The following is an 18,540-nucleotide window of genomic DNA, read 5'->3' as shown; positions in this document are numbered from 1 at the left end:
AAAACTCAATTTTAGTTACCACCTTTTAAGGATGATACCTTAGAAAGGGATGGGCTGAGGAAATTTTGTTATAGAAAAGACCTATCTTAAGTTTTTTAATACTAATCCAATCGACTTGAAATAAACACCATTATTCTTGTAAAAATTAATTGTATTCATTTTCTTAAAAACACCTAAACATTTTTTAACTTTTCCAAGCCTATTATCAAAAGTTTCGCGCCTATTGAAATAATGTGAAATCAACAATCTCGAAGTTTTTCTTCAAATTCTATTTTACAACAATATAAGCCGCTGGGAAGCGTTTTATTACACTATGCATTGTTGCCGGATTGTGTAATCAGTTTATGAAACAAATTTACCGGCCCTACTGTTAAAGGCATTAGTTCCGAGTCCGAGATATATAGGATTATGTTGAGTAATTCACAAAATACATGAAACGTACAATGGTTATTTTTGAAAAAAAATTTAAAACTTTTCATTTAATTACGCATCTTTTGTCTTAAATCAAAAATATATAACATCAAATAAGTCAAATTTATAACGTCTTTAATAATAATAATCTTTCAGTAATAACTTTTCAATAACTAAACAGTCTACTAAACCAAATTATTTCTCATAGAAATCGTTCAAACTGTGTCCCGTTCATTATCTGACATGCAAGCCATTTGATGTCTAATTCATTGAGTCTTATAAACTGTCTGGTCGGTTAACTGAAACCCTAATTTTTAAATGTACGCACAGAAAAATGTGGTTAATATCAGGTAACCTAGGTGGCCACTCCGTTGATACACGTCTTCCAATCCACTTTTTTCCCAGAAACTTTCGAACATTAACACCATACGTGGAGATGGTGTACCATCTTGTTGGAACCAAAAACAGTGATCCAAGTTTTCCCTATAATTGAATCCAGAAAAGCCGCAATCCGGCCCGGAAGCACTCGTACGAAGATGTTTTCAAATATCGCTCAGCTGTTAAATGAATCTTTTTCTGCCGATTCCTACTCACACTTAAATTATTTGGGGGCACTGTACCCCTTTAAGAAAACGTTACCTCGTCTGAAAATAATTAAGAAAATTTTCATTATTATCACAATGCATCATTTAGATTTCAAAAACTTCCAAACGTCTGTCCGAATTATCTCCTGAGAGTTCGTGAATAAGTTAAACTTTATATGGGTGCAGTTTCTCTTTATTTAAAAATTATACCACAATCGTTGTAAGGCAATTTCTATTGTAGTTGCGTTAGGATTGTTTTCTAATCATAGTAAAATATCTAACTTTGCATCGTCGCTTATTTCTGGTCTTCTAGTCTTTGAAGCATTCTTATCACTTCTCGTTTCATTGAATTTTTCTTACTTTGCATTAATTGGAGGTCTTCAAAACTGTGTATCGTTGAATGAGGCAGGTACTTCTTCATGACTTCGCCATAAATGTGGTATCTAATTGTAAGATTGTAAGAAAAATTGAGCAGATATTCTTACTAACATTAAGTTTTAATTTTATTAATTTGGTACATCGGACGGTCTGTCGTTGCCAGAATGTAGACAAATATTGCAGAAAAAATATTACCCGTTTAGAAGAAAATGATAATTTTATATTTTGCTGTTTTTTATTCGAGTCCTTTCAGCGTATTAACTATTTTAATAATAAAAATAAATCAAAATTTGTGCGTCAGTATGGACAATTCACAGTTTATCTTCTTTTTATTTAAAAAGTGATTTGGCAAATCTGGGTTTCTTTCTATTGGATTCCCTTGGAGCAGTGATCTTTCTACTATTTTAGAATATTCGAATGCTTTTGGTATTCTTCTCAATCAAAATGCCTTAATAAAAAGGTTATTAACTGTTGTCGGCCCAAAATAATAGACATAAGATGAACGAAAGTAATTTCGGTTTCAATATATTAGGGATTATTTACTTGAATTAGGGTCAATATATTTAGTAAAACTTATGACACAAAGACGGCATTTGAAGTATTTCTTTCTAATGGGTCTATCAAGCCACCTATACATAATAAACGGAAAATGGACAACCCTGTATTAACAGTGGATGAATAAAGTACGAATGAATCACGTTCAATAATGGAATGATTCATTGTCCCATTCTAGTACCACAAATATCTTCAAACAACAACGCATGAATATAAATTCAATTCTTCTGAATAATATTTCATAGAAATATTGTTGACTAGTAATACCTGTCAACTCCAAGAAAACAAAAGCAAACAATAACTAACAGGTGAGCTTCAGTGTTGAAAACATATTCGAAGTTAAGTATGTGCTTATTCAGCATGGAACAAAGTATCATCCTGACTGGACCCACAATAATGAGACAAGATTAGTACAATAAAGTCTTACAAAATCAGTTGATTCCGCAGCTCAAAGAATGGTTTCCAAATGGGAAACTATTCACTTTCATACAAGATGGAGCTCCCTGTCACACAGTTTAGTCTGTTAAGCCTTTTTGACAGAAGAAAAAATCCCTATGTCGAATTGAAAATGTGTCAGGGCTAATAAAAAGAGAAGTAGCTAAAGAGGTGATCACCAACAAAACCCAGCTCTTAGAAAAAATTATTTATGTGTAGAAGTACCATCTTCAAATATTACAGTACAATCTTGCATTGGTAGCGTGCGGCTCAGAATTAAACCTTTAAAAGAGGCTAAAGTGGCTCAACTAAATATTGACTTTTACTCACATTATTTCACTTTTCTTTAAAACTCAATGAACATATGATTTTCTAAATGTATGCTGTTCTATTTATGTTAAATTGATTGCAGTTGATTGGATGATATAAAAATAACAAACAAATCAATTTAAAACAATAAAATGGTACAAGCATTCAATTAAAACAAAAATTCGTTATATATACGATGTATACAAAAAAACTGCACGAACCCGCCAGTGCGAATTCAATCCACTTTACATTCCAGGCGCACATGGAAATTGCTATCACTCTTGGAAAACTATTTCGTTTTGAAAAAATCAAAATGCATGATGATTGTTAAGGTCTCTATTTTCTACTCGGGTAAGCTAGTATAATTTTCGACTAAGGAAATTTTCGAAAATCTTGCGAGATGAAGAAGTATATTTGCCACATAAGCACTTGAAGTTTCAATGGATATATTTCATCACTCGCCATATAAACAAGCAAATACAACGAGAGATTTGTTGTTCGTGTTATCAATATTATCATGTATATAAGCACATGAAATACTTCTTGGTTTCAAACTAACTTTCAAAAATCGCGATCATGAACGCTATCTTAGTTTTCGGTTAATTATTATTTCAATATTTACAGACTTCTCAATAGTTTCTCTCTCTTAATAATGGGGCACAAAATTTCGAAAATCGGTGCCGTAATTTTGTTAAGAGTTAAGCTAGACTTATTCAGTTTCCCAAAACCTCCCAAAATCTAGAAAATTCCGACCAATTTAATTTAAGGTTTAGCTCAAAATCTACCGTTGATTAACAATAGGTTATAAATTAAGATCTCTCATTGGTTGTTGCTAATATTGCTGGTACGTTATGTACAAACGCGGATAGATTTTGTCTCCTTGGGAATACTATGCACAATATTGCCAATAGGAGGTAGGATTTGCCTTGACGTTGCTAATCAGCGGTATGTTTTATCTAAACATAAGCAAGTTCATTCATGAGCTTGCTGATAGAAAATACAGGCTTTATTATTTATACAAAACATTTTAAATTATTACAACGTCACAAATTGCAATAAAATCTTCCCTTATCCCATCAACCTGTAACGTTCACACAGGTGAACTATTCAGCATTCTACAGGCCATCAATTCAATCTCTCCACCTTATAAGCTCGTCGCCATATGTACAGACTCACTTGCCTCTATTTTATCAATCCAAAATATATTTACCGAACATCCTATTGTCCAATCAATACATGACTCCCACCAGCTTATCTCATCCCAAGGAATAGCAGTTACTTTAATTTGGATACCTTCCCACATTGGCATCGAAGGCAACGAACTAGCAAATACGTCAAATACAGCGTTCAATTGGTAACCAACCTATTATCTTCGCTGGTCTCTCAAGGCAAGACTTAACTGCGATTAGAAGAGTAAGAATTGGCCATTCAAGACTTACTCATGGATATCTTATGACTACTACTGCCAGACCATTTTGCTCCAGCTGCAACTCGTACCTAACCATGAAGCATATTTTGACCGAGTGTCGCAAATATACCGTCGAAAGACAACAGTTTCGGCTTAGCCAGAACTACAATGAAGTCCTTAACAACTCGGAACAAATTACCTCTCTACTTCAGTTTCTCAAAGATGTACAGCTGTACCACCAACTATAGAACAATTGTGTTACTGTGTATTCATATTGTATACTTGTATCAATGAACCATTTCATATTTAATGTATTATAACCGCTCCCGTGCAAGTGGCCATAGTAGCCGAGCACGTTAATTTTAAATAAAAAAAAAAAATATTACAGAAACATTTTTATGTTTAGTGCGATTTCGCATTTGGTACATTTTTATTTACATTGAAAGCAAGATTTCTTTTCCTTTTTGGGTGTATTATTCTGCCAGTTGCTGGTCGACCTGCAGGTCGACGCTTACTGCCTCTAGTTACACTTGGTTTACTTCTGAAGATGGACGTCGGCTGAACTCTTATTGAAGCACCAGCTCGATTGCGTAGACCAAAGGTACTACTGCACGTACTTAAAAATAAATACAAACTATTTTTTGTTTTAGCTTTATCCAGCCTTTTTTAACATCAGTTCAAAAGTACTTTACATGTACCAAACTTAGTATGTTATTCTCGCGCAGCATCTAGGAAATGTTCAAATTCATTACCATTAGCATTTTTGCTTTCTGGGACTGACAGTGTTTTAGTATTTTTATTTACGGCATCATAATTTTCATAATTTAAGCCTATTTCATTTAAACTTAAATTATTTGAGCAGCTGATGGACTTACTTTCAACAAGCGTTGCATAAAAATCTCTTTCCTTGGCGTTATCTCCTTATACCAAAACTGCTATCAAGTATCTATCATTAGTCTCAGTTGCAATAGGATCAGTTTAAAAAGAAAACAGCAGCTTGATGCTTACCGAGGATTCCACTGACTACACCACGCGAAAAATAAAACAGAAATGCACGACTCACAAGACAAGATGATGCAATAATAAGTGTGTAGACAAAACATACGTTGATTAGCAACGAGAAGGCAAATCCTATCTCCTATTGGCAATAGTGCGCATAGTATCCCCAGGGAGACAAAATTTACCCGCGATTAGCAATGTTTGTGAAAAACGTAGCAGCGATTAGCAGCAACCAATGAGAGATTCATTTATAGTCTATTTCTAATCAATAGTAGATTCTGCCTAAATGCGTCCCGACCCCGACCGATACGATCTAGTTGTTAACTCGTGATCGCATCAATATAAGTGACGACGAGTTTTCATGTTTGGTTTTGTTGAAAGCAAACGTTCTTCAGAAGAGGCGTAAGAGGAAGGTTTTGGTGCATGATTTTAATTTGGACATATCTGAAAAAGTTTTTTTTACAACAAGCCAACCTGTGCGGAATCACAATGATAAATTGGAAAAATATTAACGAAATAATAAAAAAAACTTTTTATTATATTCTTGGAGGTATGAAGGAGGAGTTGATTTCTCGCAATTAGTTTGTTGTAGCGTTGAGTGTCGGATACCCGTCTGGAAACTAAAATATTTAAACGGCCGTCGTATCAGATAGGGACGGGAGTAAAGAAAGACTATGGACATATGTGTTAAAATGTTTGTTTTTAGTTTATCTTCGACGATTGGAAGAAATAGTGTCAGATCGGATCAGGAAAAATAGGAATCCAATGTAGGTGTAGCCTAAGGATGCAAATATTGTTTCTTCAACGAGTAATATTCATTAGAATGCTGAGTAACTGAACGTAAAAAATCTCATTAAATTAAGCGCCAAAGGTTATTAGTGTGCAAAATGGCAAAGATGCTCAAATTGATTTACCAACAACAGAATAACCCATGCTGCCAGCATCTGTGCTGATCTCTTTTCCCCACTCTACCCCTCGAGGTGTCATAAAAAGCATGTTTGTTGGTTAATGAGTATAGGTTTGACATAAGAATTTTAGCATCTTACGACATTTTCAATTACTACGAGTATATTTTTGCTTCAGATGATTTTACAAGAAATCTGAATCAGACATCGCCATTGATATTAAAGCAAAGTGGTACAAATACACGACAGGATCTAATCTTTCTAAATGTATATAATAGAAAAGTCAAAAATCAGTGACTGTTATAGATTATAATAAATATAAAAGTTATATTGATATAATGGACCAAATGAAAACATACAAAACTTCTTTACGTGGAGAGGTAAAATAGCTATTGACTCATTTTAGGTGCTGCTTATATTTGGCACCAAGAATTTGCAAACCAGAAGACGCCAATAACGAAATTCAAAAATCTAATTACAGAGCTAACAAAATTGGACATTTACCACAACTCGACACGACAACCGCATACCCAACATGTTTTAGAAGATGTGGGTACTAAAAATCGTCGTAGATGTTTGTTACGAGAAACTTGCAAAAACTGAGGGAAAACATAGATTATTCTAGGCTACTCAATCAAGAGATCGTTGTGTAGAATACTCACAAAACTATTATTTAGATTGCTTTTTTGCAGTCCACTCATGTAGGACAATTACAATTACAATGTTTTATATTTATTTATTGATTACCTGGGTGTTGTATTGATCTGGGAAGCACACGATCATCCTTTTAAAGGTAAGCATTCATGAGAATTAACTGCTTTTGGTAGCTGTTCTAGAAATTTTCCCGCGTAACTTGTGTCGAGTCTCATGACAGTCAACGTTTCAATTAACTAGCAATAAGTATCTACGATTTCTTCAATTTCTTATTCCTTAGATCCTTTCATATGTTTTTGTTGCTAAATTTTCTTGATTTCAAGTCAAAACGTCATTTTTTTAACTGTTTTAAAAATTTTCAATCAAAATCAAACCTACAATTAAGACAATTTAGCCACAAAAGGTATCTATGATTATAACAAATAATGAAATATCATTACTAAAGTAATCAATAAAATGGTACTACAACATTTGTTCTTTCCATGTATGTGAGTGTTCGGGGAACAAATATTTTCTCGCAAAGATATCTGTAATTAAATATTATGTAAATAATAAACGTGCTCAGTTCTTAGTCATGAGAAACGAATATAAATTGTTCCTTCTAAATTCCAGTTGAGAATATTTGAAATGTGAATTAATTAATAGACAATAGTAGTAAAGTGGATTAATATACGACGCACGTTCTTTCATCGTACAATAAATTAAGCAAGAATTTCAAATTGACCTAAAATGTTGAGTTATAATGATTTCAAATTTACTACTTGGGCAGATTAAGTCGAAGAATCTTTCTTAATATTGTATTTTACGAAAATACATCGACAATATACGAATTGCTAAAAGAACTACTATGAAGCTAAATTCAATGGAAAAACTATTATACGAAGATACCAAAAAGAAAAGCAGATACGAGGGTTACTTCATAAGTTGGCAGATTGACAAATAAAAACGAATATTTATAATTGTATACGGCTTTATTGTTTTGAAAATATTTTCCATTAAGATCAATAAACTTTTGCATACGTTTGAACCAATTGTCGAAGCATTTTTTCCATCACACACATCAATTTAGGTGTTGAAAAACGTTGTCCTCGCAATTTATTTTTAATCTGAGGGATTAAGAAGAAATCATAGGATTCCAAACAAAAACTGTACGACAGAAAACCCACTAATTCGATGTTTTGACTGATTACAAACGCATTTGTGTGAACTGATATGTGAGAGCTCGCATTAATGAAACGGTAGTGACATGTTGAGTTATTTCGAAAAAACAGGCGACCATTTACTACGAAGTGATTCTTGCGAGAACAACTTTTGTTGATTTGGTTCGTCTTGAAAGACCCATACAGTGGATTGTTGTTTAGTTTCGAGTTCATATGCATAGATCCATGATTTGTCACACCAATCAACACGAGTTTTTCTTAGCGATTGTCAAATTATGCGGTATCTAACGGGAACAAATATTTTTGCAAGTCAAATGTTCATGCAATATTGAATGTATGGTGGAATCAAGTATGCCTCAATCGCACGGTATGTTGCAAATCTTGCAATATCAGTTTAGGTACAGGATCTATTTTTTCTGGCACAACAACTGATTTTGGACAACCTTTACGAAATTCAACCTGTAGGGAAGAGCGACCCCGATTAAATTAGGAAAACCAGATAAGCGCTATAACTCTAAATGGTGCTTCATCACCAAGTCCAAGCTAGTTGATAGGCAAACTACAGTTGGTTTAATCCACGTCGAAAGTTATAGAAAATCATCGCACGAAATTGCTCGCGATCAAATTCCATTTTTTCATCAAGACGAATATTTCAAATATCTCTAAACAACTCAAATAACACTCGTGTGAAGACACGTTCTGAATACGTTCACCATTAAAAATCTAAAAGTTTATGATGACATTATTAGATTTGACAGATTCACATCAGATGTTGCTATATCTATCTCAAAACTCAAACCCTTGTTTTTGGGGATACTTACAGCACTTATTGATTGTGGGAAGGTCTATGATGATACCTCGACAAGTAAACTGTTGAAAGCGAAGAAAGTGTTTGATAAAAAATGATCGAAATCAAATTGTATTCTAAAATACTCGAATCGATTTGACTATGAAATATAAACCCAGGTATAGAGTTAGATCAAAATTTTGTATACGCGCCGTGACCGAAAAAAACTATAGTGTTTCCGACATTGCTGACCATATGTATATGTCATCTGTCTCGGCGTTTACAGAAATAATATGTTCCTTTTTTTCACCTTCTTATTCATAAAATGTAACATTACGAACTCCATGAAAACTTGTTTCTACTCAGCTCGATGCAATTGTTCGAACTGAATATACAGGATGTCCCGCAGAAGAACCGAGACAGTCACAGTCCTGTTCTCCTTATATAAACTATAAATTGTCCTACGTATAAAATCTTGAGTAGCTTTCTCAACTGATATAAGTTTTATTATGTTACTGTGTTTATTCTCACTACACTGTGCAATTTCATTGTTTTCATTCGCCCATGGTCTAAAGAACGCCATATTTCTATTTATTTAAAGAAATTTATGAAATAAATGAATCTCACCTAGCGCTGCCATTGCTTATCGCAGACTCCCTGGCAGTCAATGTTTTCATTGGTAAAAAGTGAAGATGATGAATTTTGACACACATTCATCGAGTCCATGTGGACTGACGGTTTATTATATGTTTTATACGGGGAGTAAACATTATTTTTCATTTCTTAATTTGGTGCGAGTGCCGTACGTATTTATGAAATTTGATTGTTCCACGCAATTGATTTGCAAGAGCTATACCATGTTGCGATTATTACAGATTCCTAAATTCTCGAATAAATGTTCCATACTGAAATTTTGGTGATCCACTTTTTGATCTATATGTGAATTCAAGATTGTATTTCTATTTATCGAATAATTTTGTTATAATACAATAATAATAATATTATATATAAATTTTTATCTATCAATTTACACGTATTTGCAACAAAAAAAAATTATTGTATTACAGCATTTCATGTGGTCGACTACCGTAACGACCATCATTTTAAAATCATTGAACCAAACATTCTTGATATAGGATGAGAACTGGTACCTCAATTTTTTTAAACATGACGATTTTTTTTCGTGTGAAGATTTTATCGTGCTGGTTTTACGTTTAAAATGAACCGTTGTTCGGTCGCATCTGGGTCAAACTCCTCTGTTACACACAAACGAATAGTTAAAACTAGCAATTATGGTAACTTTACAAAAACATGTGAATTGTTTGGTATTCAAATAAAAACTATAATACACGACCAGGATGTGTTTGTGTAGTAAACAGTAACAGTAACTCAAACATTCGTTATTAGTAGAATAAACAGTGGGATATAAAAATCCCGATACAGGTGTCAATTTTTCTTTTTACTCTTAATCATAGTTCTTACGAAAAAACGCAAATTGTTCTTCAATGACTCCTACTCCAGTCACTTAGAGTTGTAAATTTAAAGCGTCAAGTCGTGATCAGAAATATAAAAGGCAACCTGAACGGATTTTTTAAACACTTATTTTTTTAACCTTTCATCGGGCGCATTCAATCTGCCAAATTAGTAGAATATCTTTTGGCCTACCAAGTTTCTGTGTTTCACAACAGAGAGCAGAGCCTCCAGCTAGCTTCCCAACCTCTTTCTATAAGTTAGAGATGTGAAGTCACAAAGGTAGCTAAATTCGAGGCTATTATCGGATTACTTTACCTGGCAGAGATAATCGATAATTCTTGTAAGAATTGAGAGGTTAGGACGGTTATAGAGTGAAATGGTTTGATCTTGTTATTAATTAATAGAGAATCCAATTGTTATAAGAACTCGATAATAAAAACATCAGAAAAGCTCAAGAAAAAATGTTAGCTGTCCACGATATGGTCCAATCATTTGTAGATAACTAGATAAAATTTTCCCCATTATGTGGATCAGTCAATGACACAATTAGAAGCATTGGCATATAAAGATATTCTAAATATCACTCAGCTGTTAAATTCCCACGAAAGAAATAAGGATCCATAAATCTTCCTCTAACGATTCCTATCCAAACATAATTTTTTTCTGGGCGTTGGGTATGTTTTGGTTGAATCCACTGGGGCTTTACCCAAGTCCAGTTGCTAGAATTGCGTTTGCCTCGTGTAAAAATACAATTTCTCTCCTAAAAGTTCGTGAACATGTTGAACTTTGCGTGGGTGTGGTTGTTCTTTCTTTAAAAACTTTGCTACAAACTACTTATTAACATTTTGTTTTTAGCCAATTTCTGTTGTAGTTGCGTGAGGATCGTCTTCTAATAACAGTAAAATATCTAATTTTACACCCTTTCTCTTTCGGATAAGATAATAAATGTACTTGATCTCTCATATGAATTGTGTCCGACCAGGTTACGAATCATAATGCGCGTGTCAGAGGGTTAAAGAACGTTTTAAATGGTATAAAGAATTTGCTTTTGAGCTTTTAATCGAAATTACATTGATAGATGCGCATTTCCTCATAGAAATAACAAATATTACTAATATTCAAATCATTTAAGACAGATATCACGTTACTCAAAATAGAATTTACTAGTAAGAGAAAGAAAAAAGTGAAATATCACAAATACAAAATATTTTAAAGCTCCATGATGGTGCAACTAAATCGATCTTCGTCGTACGTCCCGCTCTGATTTGTGAGTAAAGTTCAGTTGCCGACGAATAGATGGATATGATGGATATATACACTCTGGAGGTGAATTTGTTATCCTGGTAATAACTTCATCATAATTTCATAGTATAGTTATATTATCTCATGAGGTGAGATAGAATGAACTAGCGAACCATGCTTCGTTCTTCTTATTCTATGATTTGAGCGATACACCTTTGAGTTAACACCCAATTCTGTGCTGTAAAATGTTTTTTGGTTTTTATTTGTATTTATGTTTGTATATAAGTGGTTAAGTTGAGATTTCTGGAACCGTATTCATACTAAATACACTGTTTACACCGCCACTACACCAACACTCATAATTACTCTGTCGGACGCGCGTTTCGATAACCAAGTTATCGTCTGTAAAGGTAAAGGTAAACTGTAAAGTTTATTTTTACCTTTACTCTTTAGCTTGGTTACCGAAACGCGCGTCATACAGTGTAATTATGAGTGTAGTGGTGATGTTAACAGTGTATTCAGTATGTATAAAAGAGAATAGTGGAGTAGAGCCCTGTAGTTTTCTTGCTGCATGCTTCCTTCTTCTGATTCGAAAGACGAATTCTGCGATATATATATATATATATATTTTTTTATTTTCCAAATTGATTCACAATCTTGTAAGTACAACGATATGTAAACAGTAGGAAAATGTAGAAAAAAGACTTGTGGGGTAGAACCCTGAAATTTGATTCCTAATTACACTGTTTTGCAACTGAATTCTCCTTTAAATAAAAATATTGTGAAGAGCCTAAGATGCTGAAACTAGATTTACCTCCTATGATTGGCTATTCCGTATATCTTTTCTCAATTAGTTTTTTCTATTAAGCAAAATCTGTATTTGTTCTGAGTTATTCCTGTACTAGAACTAGTTTATTCAGTCTGTATCGAAATGTTTCCACACAAAACGACTTACTTCCTAGAAAGAAGGAGAACGGTTCCTGCTGTAACCCCGTGGAACTCAGATATAAAGTTATAAAGTGATTGTTAGAAGTCCCGATAAATTGACGTCTGCAGGCAAGCTCGGTGTTCATGAGCCACGTCTGCGTGTGGAATAGGTTATGCAAATTCTGCTCTAGGTGGGATTATGCTGGACAGCTCGGAAGAACATCTGCCCTAGTATTAGTAAAACAAAACCAGGTCAGCAACCTTTCTTCTATGCTCTAAGCTGTCCAAGTTTCTGAACAACTCTAGGCTACCTATAAGTAGAATTTCTAACTTCTTTATTGAGTCGAGTATCCTAAGTGTATGCTTGGGATCCTAGCACAAAATATGCGAATAATACTTCAATTTTGTAGAGTATTAGAAGCTATTGCGAAGTATATAGCTTTTTGGTCTTCAAGGGGACTCGAAATTCCTGTGAAGCTGCTTTAGCTGATTCGACCACGTGGATATGCCAAGACATATTGGTTCCAACTCCATACCATCAAGCGAATTTGCGGTTATGGTGATATTATATGTCGAATCACTAGCCTTGTTTGTAAGAACAACAGCCTTGATCTTTGCTGCATTAAACTCAATCAGATTGTTTCCATCCCACTCCAATGTTTTCAGTATCGGTATTGGTGGTGGTGATCTTTTGCTACCTACGGTTTTGTTGATTGTTTTGTTGATATAATTGGAATATTATTCCAGTCACGTGATTTCATTTTGCTCCACAGTTGAAATCACACATGAATTTTCGTTGCATATATCAATTAATATATGAAGCAGAATGGAAGCACTTGAAATTCCAACAAACACATTGATTAGTATGGTTAAAATCGTAATTGATGTTATATTGGTATTTCGATCAATTTTAGAGACAATTGGCTCCCAAAATTATGTTACGACTGTTGTTCAATCGAGAGTTTAGCTTAAAAGAGTCATTTTCAACACTTATGATTTGGATGGATTCTCAGAACCATCAATGGATTGTTTTGATTGTATGACTCCGTCAAAGAGATTTATGAAAAAGATAAACATATAATTACATAATCGAAATTTCCTTCTGCAGTGTTTTTTAACAGCGGCAGAACAGTTTATAATGAAAATACCTATCAGGAAGCTAATCAATCGAGTACCTCCTCTGTTACTCCAATTTTATCGAGGGACTCAATCTGATTTGAATGATCTCGTTCGGTATTGGGGAATCCCAAATTCGGGGCAAGATTAGAGTAATGGAATTTGTTGGGAGAAAATATGTGGGTCTTGTATTTTAGTAATCGACAAGACTTCATGAGTTACTTCACTAAAGAGAATGATTAGGTATTTTGTAATAACGCTAAAAGACTTCTACCTAAGCCGAGTTTCCCTGAAGGATGCCATTTGAAAAATGAGGAAATTAAAATGGAGCTTGACGTGAAAACTTGTTAGGAAAAGCAATGATAAATAGACTGATAAGGAACTACATTGTCGCTAGAGATATTTTTATCAAGTTTTTGGTAAAAAAATGAAGGAAAATACTAGAGACCTACAGTAATTGATAAAGAAAAGATAAAGATGATTGTTATTATTGACTCATAAAATTCTCCCTTATTTGAAATGAGATTCAGATGGCTTGAGAACAGACTTTCCAAATCGTGTCTACTTCTATTAACTAACATTTCAGTAAGCTAAAGTAACAATTAATGAATACTGGCTGATTTCAAATCCATCAATGCGGATATTACCTCAGAACTTTCATTTATATATTTCTTTATTATTTTCTATTTTCTAGAAACGTACTTAATATAATGAAAAAAGGTGAATAATTGGTTTAACTAACTGGCTAATTGATATAATTCGTTCAGATTTGAACTGCAATTATTTTGCATTCATAACTATGTACAGGAATTCAGTTTGCCATTAGGATTCGAAGAAAACATTATGTAACATTTGATTACAATACAAGGTCATAAATATTCTAACACACCATTATTCTACAGGAAATTAAACATCGTAACTGTTAAATACTTAATTGAGTTTCATAAAGCCATTCGAAAATATTTTTTCAATTAATATGTAACGGCATAGCTTCTAAAATTTATAGAGAACTTGTCAATTACATGGGCCAAACAAATGATTTTTTGCGTAGTTCCATAGTCAATTGACTTTTATTGAATAAAATAATCTTGTAGATTGTTTGTGGAGTCGATTTGACTTTCCTTAATATTAAGAAAAAATAAATTTTGTCTAAATTTCTCCACCTCTGAATAAACAAACTTTACCTATTCTATTCAAAGCTCAATTTTCTAAACTAACAAGTAACATTAAATGAGTCACGATATTGCGCTGCCTGACACACCCCATTATTCATTTGACGTTGAATTTTAAACGGCCGTTACACACATTTATTTCCCCTTAGTTTGTAAAATATTTTTAGATTTGTTCCACAGATAATATAATATTAAAACCGTTTGTAATATACAATTTTTTGAGTGCTCAATGAACGTTAGATTTGTATTTTTACAAGGGATAACAAGCATATCTCTTATTACGTAACTGATTTAACCAATAAGCTCATTAGAGCGCGTCATCGTTTGGGATAGGTCGAGAATTACTATGCCAGCAATCCTTCAGGGGCGGCTAATGCATAAGCGCTGCAGTGCTGTAGAGGTCTCAAAAATATTAAAAACTGAAAAGTATTAAAATTACATACTTTAAAGAATAATAATCTAAACTAATATATTTTTTGTTGCATGGTTAGTTATGACTCATAACGATGCAGGTATGATTGTAATGAACGCCATTATTTGCCTTTGCTACTGAAGCTATGACAAATAAAAACAAATATTATAATTGGATACGGCTTTGTTATGTTTCAAAATATTCTCCATTAAGATCAATACACTTTTGCATGCGTTTAAACCGATTGTCGAAGCATGTTTTCCATTCCGATTGAGATACCTCCAAAACATGTGATGTGTGAGATCTCGCATTGTTTTCCCTAATTTTTTAAAACACTTTTGGCGAACAAATTCTGGTATACCATTTAGAATTGACCGTTCTACGCTGCTCTAATGGAAGGTTGGCGACATACCCAGTGATTCCGAAAAAACAGGCGACCATTTCCTTCGAAGTGCTTCGTGCGAGAACAACTTTTGTTGGATTTGGCTCGTCTTTAATGACCCATACAGTCGATTGTCAGTTTACGCCGATTTTGGCCGACCTTGACGAAAATTAACGAAACACGGTGGCTCGAGATGGTTCTTCATCGTGTTCGCGATTTAATTCCATGCATGACCAAGATGATCGATTCAAGTATCTGTAAACAACTCGAATAGCAGTCATGACCACACGTTCTGAGTACGTTCACAATTAAAATTGTCTAATTTTATGATGGCAATGTCAGATTTGAGAAATTCACATCAGTGATGCCATATCTCAAAACATTAGTAGCAGCCCTCGTATTATACTTTAAAAGAAAACCTATAACCAACTTTGACTTAACTATTGAAATAAACGTGCAACCTACTCAACGTTCGCGGGTTGCATTTAAATTTCATCATTCACAAGACCGTATCCAATAAGAAAATTCATATATAGTCATTCATTACATGAACATTTGGCTGTCAAAAAGATTCGTTCCCGTTGGATATCGATTAAATTGACAATCGCTCCAAAAAAAGCTCGTGACGATTGGTGCAAAGAAATTCAATTGCGGTGTTGCAAAAGACTATAAGAAAAATGATGGACCTAAACAACAATCAATTCTGAATGGTACACCAGCATTTGTTTACCAGAAGTATTCGAGAAAATCGGGGAAACCATTCGCAGAAGACGAATCATCATGTACCATGACAATGCGAGCTCTCACACATAAGTTTAAAAAAAACGTTTTTGAACAGTCAAAACATCGAATTGATGGGCCATCCGACGTACCCAATGAATTCTTCTTATTCCCGCAGATCAAAAATAAATTGCGAGGTCAGCGTCAACGTTTTTCTACACCTTAAGAAGCAATTGATGCTTTCAAATCACATATTTTGGAGATGCTTCAATCGGAATGGAATTGATTGATCTTAAAAGAGAATATTTTGAAAAACAATAAAGCCATATTCAATTATAAATAATTATTTTTATTTGTCTATCTCAAAACGTAAATAGCAACCCTCGTAATTATTCACGATTCGTTACAAAAGAAAAAACTAACATTAAACTGCAATGCGAAGTCCATAACCCATCCCTGCATAAATATTTAATTTTATCAATGATTTTACGGTATGTTGCAACTGATATTGCTATCTTTTTCCGCAAAATAAATCTTTAACTAGGTTTCTAGATCTCAAATTCTTCCTCATCTCGTAGACTTTCACCCCGCAAAGTTAACCCAGATTTTAAAAATTATATAGCTATAAACTACTTACCAAATGGTCCTGATGGTTATCATGATGATCGTGTTGACTGTGCGCCGAAACCGTAACAATAAATACAAAAAGTAACCACATTTCAGATTTCATTTTATTTCACAAAAATAGTGATTTCGGTTAACACCCAAAGCAATGTAAAATTGTTACTGATTAAAATGACAGAACTCTAAGTACAGACGACCGATCGACTACTCTCGCTCGAGACAAATTCGTGTCACGGTATAGTGAGTATTGTGCTAGATGGAGGACTAGAGGGACGATGGTTGGTGATTGGGAGAGAGAGGCATACTAACCTTTTGCATAAGCGTAACGTTAAGCGGGTTGATGGGAATGCTTGTTTCTACTGTGGAGGACTTTATCGGCGTGTTGCATTTAAGATAAAGATACCACTTATAATTAACTAGGTACACGTTCATGGCTTATTTTAAAAAATAATTAACTAAAATTTCAACAACAAAATTTTTACCCGGTTATCAATTTTTTAGAAAAAATTATTTGGGATATTGTGTCATACATTCAAAAATTCCAATAAAAATTACTAAGAACTTTGATTTTGTTGAGATGAATAAATTTAAGACAAATATAAACTCGAGGCCTTAAATAACGCACCACCTTTTATTTCAATATCAAAACCTAAAATTTTAATCTTTTGGGTTTCTTTTTTTTTTCTATTACAGAAAGTTAAAGTATTTTAAATGTTAGCAATAAAATGTGGCAAAATTTCTTATCAGGAAATAACTGTTTTGGTGGTTTTTTAAAATTTTAATTTTATGCATATTTTAATGTTTCTTTCATTCTATTGTTGTACCAACTTGAGGACAGCAGTAATTTAAGTCAATCAAGGTGTGTTAAAGTCGAGACTAGTTAAACAAAAAATGAATAGAGTTAGGCAGTTAAGTGAACGCGAAGCTGAAAGAATAGCAGAGTTAGTTGGACAGGGAAAAGTTATCGTGAAGTGACAAATCTGTTTGGCCTACACCACACAACCATTGGTAGATTGATGCAAAGATTTCGAGAGATCGATTCACATTCTAGGAGGCCTGGACGAGGACGTCCTTCAGTTTTAACTCCTCGACATGACCGTTTTTTGCAATTAAATTTATTAAGAAATCGGTCAATGACAAGTGTCCAGCTCAACAGCCTTTTACGAGATGTCCGAAATGTAAATATCTCTGATAGATCAATAAGACGACACCTTCAGAATACTGGTGTACAAAGCAGAATAGCTCTCCAAGCACCTTTGCTAACCAGGCAGCATCCTGTTGTTAGACTAATATTTGCAAGGAAACATTTAGATTGGAATTTAGAAAATTGATGCCAAGTTTTATTTACTGATGAGACAAGAATTAGTTTAAGAGGTCCAGATGGACGTAATCAAATCCGAAAACGACGAGGAGAAAAATTTGCGCAGTCTTGTATCATTCCCAGGGAGCCGTTCCAAGGAGGGTCTATCATGTTTTGGGGAGTGTCTCTTCCTAGACCTGCCCTTAACGCAGCAAGATACATAACTGACAGTCTTGAAAATCACGTCGTTCCGTTTGGGCTATTTATTAGTGATGATTTTCGTTTAATGCATGATAATGTTAGAACACACGTGGCGGCAGATGTTTTGAATTACCTAAACCACCAAGAAGTCCAGATATGAATCCTACCGAGCATGTCTGGGACATTTTAAAACGCCGCATTCGTCGTCGAAATCCATCTCCTCAAAATTTAAATGTGCTTGAGCAAGCGGCTTTAGAGGAATGGGAGAACATACCTCAAAAAGTGATACAGCACCTAATTGAAAGCATGCTCAGGAGAATGTTGGCATCAATTACATCCAGAGGCGGAAATACAAGCTACTAGCTTTTTTAAAAAAGGAACATTAT

General features: G+C 33.9%; 1 protein-coding gene across 1 annotated transcript in view; it reads right to left on the bottom strand.

Annotated features, from left to right (window-relative positions):
• Nucleotides 1-17,067, bottom strand: part of LOC130446955 (GILT-like protein 1) — a 30,604-nt gene extending 13,537 nt beyond the window's left edge. Inside the window, exon 1 of the mRNA XM_056783515.1 lies at nt 16,667-17,067. Within this exon, the coding sequence (XP_056639493.1) occupies nt 16,667-16,759 (93 nt within the window). The 5' untranslated portion in view covers nt 16,760-17,067. The remainder of the gene's footprint in view (nt 1-16,666) is intronic.
• Nucleotides 17,068-18,540: the final 1,473 nt, after the last annotated feature.

The sequence above is a fragment of the Diorhabda sublineata genome, chromosome 7 (genome assembly GCF_026230105.1).
Source record: "Diorhabda sublineata isolate icDioSubl1.1 chromosome 7, icDioSubl1.1, whole genome shotgun sequence".
Classification (NCBI taxonomy): domain Eukaryota; kingdom Metazoa; phylum Arthropoda; class Insecta; order Coleoptera; family Chrysomelidae; genus Diorhabda; species Diorhabda sublineata.
Note: the sequence above shows the minus strand (reverse complement) of the source record. Positions and strands in the feature narration are given on the sequence as shown.